Source organism: Eptesicus fuscus, chromosome 21, assembly GCF_027574615.1.
Source record: "Eptesicus fuscus isolate TK198812 chromosome 21, DD_ASM_mEF_20220401, whole genome shotgun sequence".
NCBI lineage: Eukaryota > Metazoa > Chordata > Mammalia > Chiroptera > Vespertilionidae > Eptesicus > Eptesicus fuscus.
This window is the reverse complement of record NC_072493.1, coordinates 43,145,189-43,153,558: the sequence shown is the minus strand read 5'-3', so window position 1 is coordinate 43,153,558 and position 8,370 is coordinate 43,145,189. Positions and strand designations below refer to the sequence as shown.

General features: G+C 48.5%; 1 protein-coding gene across 1 annotated transcript; it reads right to left on the bottom strand.

Annotated features, from left to right (window-relative positions):
- Positions 1 to 2,048: 2,048 nt before the first annotated feature.
- On the bottom strand, positions 2,049 to 8,028 carry DKKL1 (dickkopf like acrosomal protein 1). The gene is made up of 5 exons (XM_008154365.3): positions 7,894 to 8,028; positions 7,459 to 7,633; positions 6,874 to 7,014; positions 6,651 to 6,743; positions 2,049 to 2,444 (listed from the first exon to the last, which is right to left on the bottom strand). Exons 2-5 carry the CDS (start codon positions 7,612 to 7,614, stop codon positions 2,133 to 2,135), a joined length of 702 nt encoding a protein of 233 aa, XP_008152587.1. The 5' UTR covers positions 7,615 to 7,633; positions 7,894 to 8,028; the 3' UTR covers positions 2,049 to 2,132.
- Between the last annotated feature and the right edge of the window lie 342 nt (positions 8,029 to 8,370).

Genomic DNA, 8,370 nt, shown 5'->3' with positions numbered 1-8,370 from the left:
GACTCCAGTCCCAACGTATGAGACCCCCGAGGGTCTTTCCCAAACTGTTCCATTCACTCCTTTCAGGAGAAAATGCGGACAAAATAGTCTCAGCTTTTCCAGCTAGAGAGCGTCAATCCAAAATTGGCTCCCAAGAAGGGGGATTTGGGACAAAAGATGTCCCAGCCACTCCAACTCTGTGCCAGCTCCTAGTATCCACTTTCTCGTGGTCCTCACGGCACGTCTTAAAACGGGACACAGTCTATATTTGCGTTCTGTCATCCCCACGGGAATGTGAGCTATATGCAGTAGGAGACTGCTTGGGGGCTAGAACATGCCTGCCCAGTGTGGGCACTTAAAAAAAAAAAAAGTTGAATGAGTGAATGGCTGCAGTTCATGCCTGCTAAGTGCTGGGCAGTGTGGAATAATGATGAGGTTGTGGGCCTGGAGTGAGACATGCTTAGTTTTCAATTTTGGTTCCATCACTTCCTAGCTGTGACCTTGGCACAATGGCTGCTCTCTCTGAGTCTCAGTTTTCCTCCCAGAAATAAAGATAATTGCTTCCTAGGTTACCTAAAGGATTTAAGGTGGTAATCCTTAAGTTATTATTTTTTTTTGGCTATTAGTTGGTGGCTTGTTGTAAGGCCCGGGAAAGAACCTGCTTGGCAGGTGGTGGGGTGAGTGGTTAAGAGAGATATGGAATCGGACAAACCTAGAGCCATTGCTGTGAGACTGGTGACGTCATCCCCCTAAAGGCAGCCTTTTCCCTGAAATGGGGACAAATAATATCTACATGGGGTCTTACAAGAGTTCAATAAGAATGTTTGCCATGTGCTTTGTTAGCACAGGCTGGCAAGTGGTAGACCCCATTAGCTTTATTAATATAATTTCATTCTTTCAGTTTATATTCAGTATTTTTGTGTGTGTGTGCCCTTACCGGAGTCCAACTGGCAACCTTTCAGTGCATGGGATGACACTCAACCCACTGAGCCACACAGGCCAGGGAGGGCCCTTTAGTATTTCTTGTTCTTTTTTTTTTAGGTCTGGGTAATTTTGTACCACCTGGAAATTTATTTTATAGTGATAACATACATATAGAGTGCTAAATCTTAAGTTATAGCTCAATTAAATTTTTATAGTTTTCTGAGATGAGTGCTAAGTGATATTTTTCATTTAGTCTCTTTTCTAATATATGCACTTAAGGCCATAATTTGCTTTAGGAACTTTTAAAAAAAAAAGTCTTTTAGGGAGAGGAAGGGAGAGGGAGAGACAGAAATATCAATGAGATGCCCTGCCGGTATGGCTCAGTGGTTGAGCACTGACTTATGAACCAGAAGGTCCCAGTTCGATTCCCGGTCAGTGAATATGCCCGGGTTGCAGGCTCAATCCCCAGTGTGGAGCATGCAGGAGGCAGCAAATCAATGATTCCTTCTCATCATTGATGTTTCTATCTCTCCCTCTCCCTTCCTCTCTGAAATAAAAATATATTTAAAAAACAACAAAACTGATGAAAAACATCAGCCTTGATCATCAGGTGTCTCCTGCATGCCCCCTCCCCGCAGCCGGGAATCGAGTCCCCAGCCTGAGCATGTGCCCTGAACAGGTATTGAACCAGCGACCTCTTGGTGCATGGGTTGACCCGGCAGCCACTGATTGGACCTGAGAACCTCTTGAGCTATACTCAAGCTTATGTCACATTTCCATTGTTTAAAATATTTACTAATTTGCTCTAGCTGGTTTGGCTCAGTGGACAGAGTGTCGGGGTTCCGGGTTCGATTCTGGTCAAGGGCACATCCCTAGGTTGCAGGCTCGATCCCCAGTAGGGGGCGTGCAGGAGGCAGCTGATCAACGATTCTCTCATCATTGATGTTTCTATCTCTCTCCCTCTCCCTTCCTTTCTGAAATCAATTAAAATATATTAAAAAATAAAATATTTACTAATTTGACCTGTGCATTATTTTGGTGGTGTAATGCTTCATTTTCACGACTGCCTAGTTATCTTATTGTTGGGACTTGCCATGGCCTGATTAGCTGAGGCTTGGGGACATACCCTTAAAAGAAGATAGTGCTTTTAGGTGTAAGAACTTTATTTCCACATGGAGCTGGGGGTGGGGTCTGATTGTGGGTACATGTAGGTGTTCCCATCCCCACACCTATAGCTGCTGAGACGGCCTGAGAATGTACAGGAAGTGCGTCTTGCGGGCAGGCGGCTTGAAGTGGGGGGAGCCCTGGGTCCCTTTTTGCAGGGCTTCCTCTCGGGTCCCCTCGAGGAGCCCGTCCCGGATGGCCTGCAGGCGGTGTTCCTTCTCGCTGAGATAGCGGTTGCTCTCCGGGGCACTCTGGTGAGACCTTCGCCGTGGTAGCTTCATAATCCAGAAGGCCACTCGGGGATGGGGTTCTGGGTGGAAGCTGTCCATGGCCTTTGGGAGGGGCACCAGGGCCTCCTTCTCCTCTATCTTGGGTACCTGGGGAGGACGGACAAGGAGATGTCTCAAACCGAATGACAACCCCAGGACTCTCAGACCCACCGGCATGTTTAACTCAGTTTGCCACCTACTGGCCGCTTTGGGAATTAAAAACTCTCCTAGCGGTTTACAAAGCACTTGGGTTTACAAGCACTTTTGGATGCAAAATACTTGGAGGTTTATAAACTACTTTGGAGGTTTCAAAAGCACTTTGGGGTTTAAAATGTCTGTTGGGATTACAGAACACTTTAGGATTAAACGTACTGTGAGATTTGGAAGCAGTGTGAAATTGCAAAGCACTTTGGTACTAAAAGCTCTTGGCATTACTAAAGAATCGTGACCATAATCGCAATGCATATGGGTGTTGTTTTTTTGATGTTATTGGCCAAGACTTTGACCGGAATGTCAGGATTGAGAGGGACATATCTAGACTCTGGTTGTTATCAGAAAAGCTTTAAGGAATTAGGATTGACTTTGGAAGCCGATAAAAGCCTCATAAAAAAACAGCCTGGTACCGTGCTCATTTTATTTCTATGGTTCATGCCCTGTCTTTCCAGATAAGGAATGAAGGTTGTTTTCCTGGGAGATGGCAAATAGAGAACCTCAAGACATTTTGGGGGACCTCAAGTATTGAGGAATTCACACAAAGATGCAGGCAAAGACTGGTCAGGACGGTATGGCTTGGCTTCTTCACTGTGAGAGGCTAACGAAAGCTCAGTCTGGAGGTTCCTTATGAAATTCCAGCAAAGCAGATTTTTAAAGGCTATGTGATCAATTACTATTCTTGTGTTTATGCAAATAATCAGGCCAAATTGAAACTGGATTTAATACAGTAAATAAATTGGTCTTAATTTGGTTCTTTGATAAAAATGAGGGTAATTTTAGGAAGGGAACTTGTGTTTCCATAAATTCCATAATATACATTCATAGATATTAGACTCTAATTCAGTTACTTGTCTTCAAAAAGTTTTAATTTTCCGCCTGTAAACCTAACTGGATCCTGACTTTTTCTACTTTTCTTAAATATCTGGCTACAAGCCTCCAAAACAATGTTTCATTTTCTCCCATCTTTTGACAAGGCAAACATCTGAAATCTAGGCCAGTCAGCCAGGTGTCCTTGCCTGGATGCTCCCTTTCATCAGACGATTTGTTGTGATTCATGTCATTTTAGCTTTTGCCTCAATAATATTAAGATTTATAATGCAGCCCTAACCGGTTTGGCTCAGTGGATAGAGTGTCGGCCTGTGGACTGAAGGATCCCAGGTTCGATTCCGGTCAAGGGCATGTACCTTGGTTGCAGGGCACATCCCCAGTAGGGAGTGTGCAGGAGGCAGCTGATTGATGTTTCTCTCTCATCGATGTTTCTAACTCTCTATCCCTCTCCCTTCCTCTCTGTAAAAAAATCAATAAAATATATTTAAAAAAAGATTTATAATGCCATTTGTCTCCACCAGGTTACAAGTCCTACTTGCACTCTGGGAATATTGTCCCTTGCTGACTCTAGACACCATCAATACCTCCTTCTGTGCCCAGGCCTCATCGGCCCTCTGAGCAAGGGCCATTGGCTCTGAAGGAAAACTCTACCCCTCTTCAGCATGAAGCAGCTGCAGAAGAGACCCTATTCCCCTTTCCCTTAAAGAATTCAGAGTCAAGAATCATCGAGGGGGAATGCGGTAGGCAGTTCGATAGGTGTGTGAAAGTAGGAATGATAAGCCAGGTACAGGTCACCAGGCAGAAAGCCCCGGTGTGCCTAGCAATGGACAAAACTGGGGAAACGAATGTTGCAGAGTGGGACCTCGCCCCCAAGGTGACGTCCCCTCCCCTTGCATATTGCTGGTCAGGAAGTTTGGACCCTCCCCTCCCCTGACCTTTATTTCCCTGGCAGGTCACTAGTCATGTGATGGACGCCCTTAGAGGAGGAACAAGGGGGCTGGAGAATGGCCTCATATGACTGCCATACAAGCCCTTGCATGACCACTCCCTTAAGCATTAAGCCCTCAGGACAATGAGGTTCTAGCCAGCATCAAATAATCTTCAGAACAAAGCCTCGGGTCTGTGGACCACAGAGATAGAGTTTGGGTCAAACTAGAGATAACATCTAGGCCTCAGTTGCGTTTCAGCTCCAGGCCCAGAAAAACAGCTGCAATGAGTGGTTCTTGATTGGATCCTGGTCCAAAGTCAAATCAGCTCTTATAGACAGCTTTGGGTCCAGTGGAGACATTTGAATACAGACTGATGTCTGTTTGGTCAAAGTGTGGGTTGTGGACCAGTGTCGTCAGCATATTCTGGGAGCTCGTTAGACATGCAAATTAGTGGGATCCAACCCACCCACTTAGACCTACTCAATCAGTCTGCATTTTAGTAAGTTGAGGTCTGAGCCTGGCCAGAGTGGTTAGTGGTTGAGCACCGACCTATGAACCAGGAGGTCATGGTTTGATTCCTGGTCAAGGCACATGCCTGGGTTACAGGCTCAATCCCCATTGGTGGGCGTGCAAGAGGCAGCTGATCGACAATTCTCTCTCATCATTGATGTTTCTCTCTCTTCCTTCCTCTCTGAAATCAATAAAAGTATATTTAAAAAATAACTTAAGAGGTCTGAGAAGCCCTGTAGGAGATTGTGATGGGTTGAATTGTGCCCCTACCAATTTATATGTTGAAGTCCATACCCCCAGGACCTCAGAATGTGATCTTGTTGCAAAATAGAGTTATTGCAGGTTTAGTCAGTTAGGATGAGGTCATCATGGTGGACCCTAATCCAATATGGCTGGTGTTCTTATGCAAAGGGGAAATTTATACATAGAAATGCAAACAGGGAGAACGTCATATGGAAATGAAGCAGAGATAGGGGTGATGCATCTACACACCAAGGATTGCCAAAGACTGTCATCAAGCCCCCAGAAGGCAGGAGAGGGGCATGGAAGGGACTCTCCCTCACAGCCCTCAGAAGGAACCAACCTTGATCTTGGACACCTCGCCTCCAGAACCCTGAGACAACCAGTTTTTGTTATTTAAGCCACCCAATCTGTGGTACTTTGTGACGGCAGCCCTCGCAAATTAATACGGAGACAACAATTTGACATTAACATTAAGTATCTTGGGTGTGAAAATGGTACTGTGGTCATGTGGAAGAATGCATTATTCTTCAATCTGCTGAAGGACTTAGGGGTGAAGTGCCATGATGTCAATAATCTATCGTCTTGGCCCTAGCCGGTTTCCTGCGGACTGAAGGGTGCTGGGTTCAATTCCCGGTCAAGGGCACATGCCCGGGTTGAGGGCTCAAGCTGTAGTAGGGGGCGTGCAGGAGGCAGCCGATCAAAGATTCTCTCTCACCATTGATGTTTCTATCTCTCTCTCCCTCTCCCTTCCTCTCTGAGATCAATAAAAATATATTAAAAAAATAATAATCCATTGTCTTATGGTTCACAAATACAAAAGTGAAAATAGAGTAAAAGTGGTAAAAGGTTAACAAGTGGTGAATCTAGGCCATCGGTTCTCAACCAAAGTCTGGAGACATTTTGGTTGTGTCAGCTGGGGGGGGTGGGGGGGGTGCTTCGGTCTAGTTTGTAGAGGCCAGGTTGCTGCTAAACATCTGGCAGCGCACAGGACGGCCCTGCATGAATATCTCCAGCCCCCAGTGGTGATGGTGCCAAGGCTGAGAAACCCTGCTCTATGCTAAAAGGAATGCAGATGGAATCATTGCACTATTTCCCCCTAACTTTTCTGTAGACTTGAAACACTTCAAAATGAAAACATCTCTGTGTGAGAGAGAACTGCATGGGTTTGCCACGCACCTGGAGATTCTTAAAACATTTTAGGATAAAAAAAGTCCTTTGGGATTAGAATCACTCCAAGGTTTACAAAGGTGATATAACACAAAGCATTTCGGGTTCACAAAGACCTTTGGAATTTAAAAAAAATCACATTTTGGCGTTTACAAGGGAGAGACTTACCACTCTGGGATAGATTTGAAAAATACTGAAAAGGTTTGCAGAGTACTTTGAGATAAAAACACACTCTGATGTTGGTGAGGGTGAAGCTTACCAGGCATCTGGAGTTAAAAGCACTTCTTGGTTTACAAAACCCTCTGGAGTTTACTAAGTGAGTGGGGATGTACTCTGAGGGTGTATACCGCATTACTGCGAGCTGGTTAGTCCCTTTCAGCTGATGACAAAACTTTTCGGGGGTGGGGTGGGGGCCTCTCCTAACCTTCCAGTCACTCTCCACGCTCCCATCTCCTGCCTCAATGGATGCCACCACCTTCTCGGAGATCAGCACCTCTCCTGTCTTGTTGTCGGTCACCTGTGAGGGTGGGAGGAGAGAGAGAGAGAGAGAGAGCAAAACTGCTTTCCTCCTCTGCCCTCCGCCCAGCAGACACAACAGCATGGGGGATCCAAGGCAGACTCCAGGAGGGACTTCCCGGCATAGGCACCTTGTCGATCTGGTGGTGGCTGGAGAGAGTGCTGTTCCCCAGCTGGCGCTCCTGGTTCTCTTCTTGGTGGTAGTTCGAAGGGAGACCCCGCAAGTCCATGGGGGCAGAGAAGAAGCTGTCCATGCCCCGCAGCAGGTCATCCTGGGACCAGAGGAGGGACAGGCGAGCTGTTGGATCTCAGGACGCCCCAGTACGTCTGCAGCCCTGCCAGGATGCCCTCCAGGCCTCGCCAAGTCCCTTTCACCCCCTTCCCTCTCCGTCTTGTGACCCTTAGGGGCTAACTAGTCACCTCCTGCCCCATCCTTATTCTCTGCCCCATTACCTTCCTGTCTTTGCCCCTCATGCCCTACTGTCTCTGTTCTATCTCTCTTCAGTCTCTTTTTTGTCTTCCTTTGCCTGTCTCCCTCCCTCTTTCTACTTCTCGGTCTTCCTGTTGCTCTCTGTCCCTTTGACTCCCTCTCTTCCTTCTGCCTGGCCCTGACCTGTCTCCCATTGTTTCCTCGAACCCCTTCCATCTCTCAGTCTCCATCTATCCCCGTCCCTCTTCTCTGGAACCTCTTCTCCCCACCCCCTGCCATCACTCACTTTCAGGAAAAGCCGGGTGAAGCCTTGCAGTAGTCTCTGGAGGCCTAGGAAGCCCGAGGAGCTTTCCTGGGCGTCAGCATCACGGATCGGGGCTGCAGTGGAGGGGGACACCAAGGCAGAGGGGAGCAGCAGCAGCAGGACCAGCGTGTGCCACATGGCGGGGCGGGGCGGGAGGCTGTGGCATCGGTAGGGGTCAGAGCCCCCACCCAAGACAATCATGCCTTTCCTATCCCTTGCTCAGGTTTACCCCTTGTCCAAGCAACTCCCCCTCCCCTCCCAAACCCATTTCCCCTCTCCCTTTTTCTTCTACTCCCACCCCCTCCATCGTGTTAGGTCCCGTGCGTCCTCCCAGGCCCGACTCTTCTGCGCTTTGCTTCATACCCGGATCGCATCCCTCTCCTTCCCCCACATTCATACCCAGATCTCATTTCTCACCTTCTCCTTCTCACCCTCTGGGCCTCGCTTTTATACTAGATCACAGACCGGTCACTGGACTCGCAGACTCGGGCCGTCCACGGACTGTTAAATCCAAACAGTTCTGGTCTCGAGCCAAGCGGGACACCTGGAGCGTTGAATGAGCTCCGCGAGCCCTAGCCGCGCCCCTACGGCCTGGTCCCGCCCCCACATGTGACCTCACCCACTAGCCGGGCCCCCTATTGGTTAGCCACGCCTCCAGTCGTTGGTAGCCACGCCCCTCGAGCCAGCCGGCCGTTCGTTTCACGGTCACGCTCCGTCAGACCACGCCCCTTTCGGTTGACCTCGCCGTTGGAGACCGAGTCTGGCCAGTCCCGCTCCGACCGCAGGTGGCCACGCCCCTTGCCCTGGAGCCACGCCCCCGCGCCTGGGCCCCGCCTCCGTGCGGGATCCAGCTCTGGCTCCCAGCGCCCTCAGTTTCTCTCCTAGGCTCCCTCT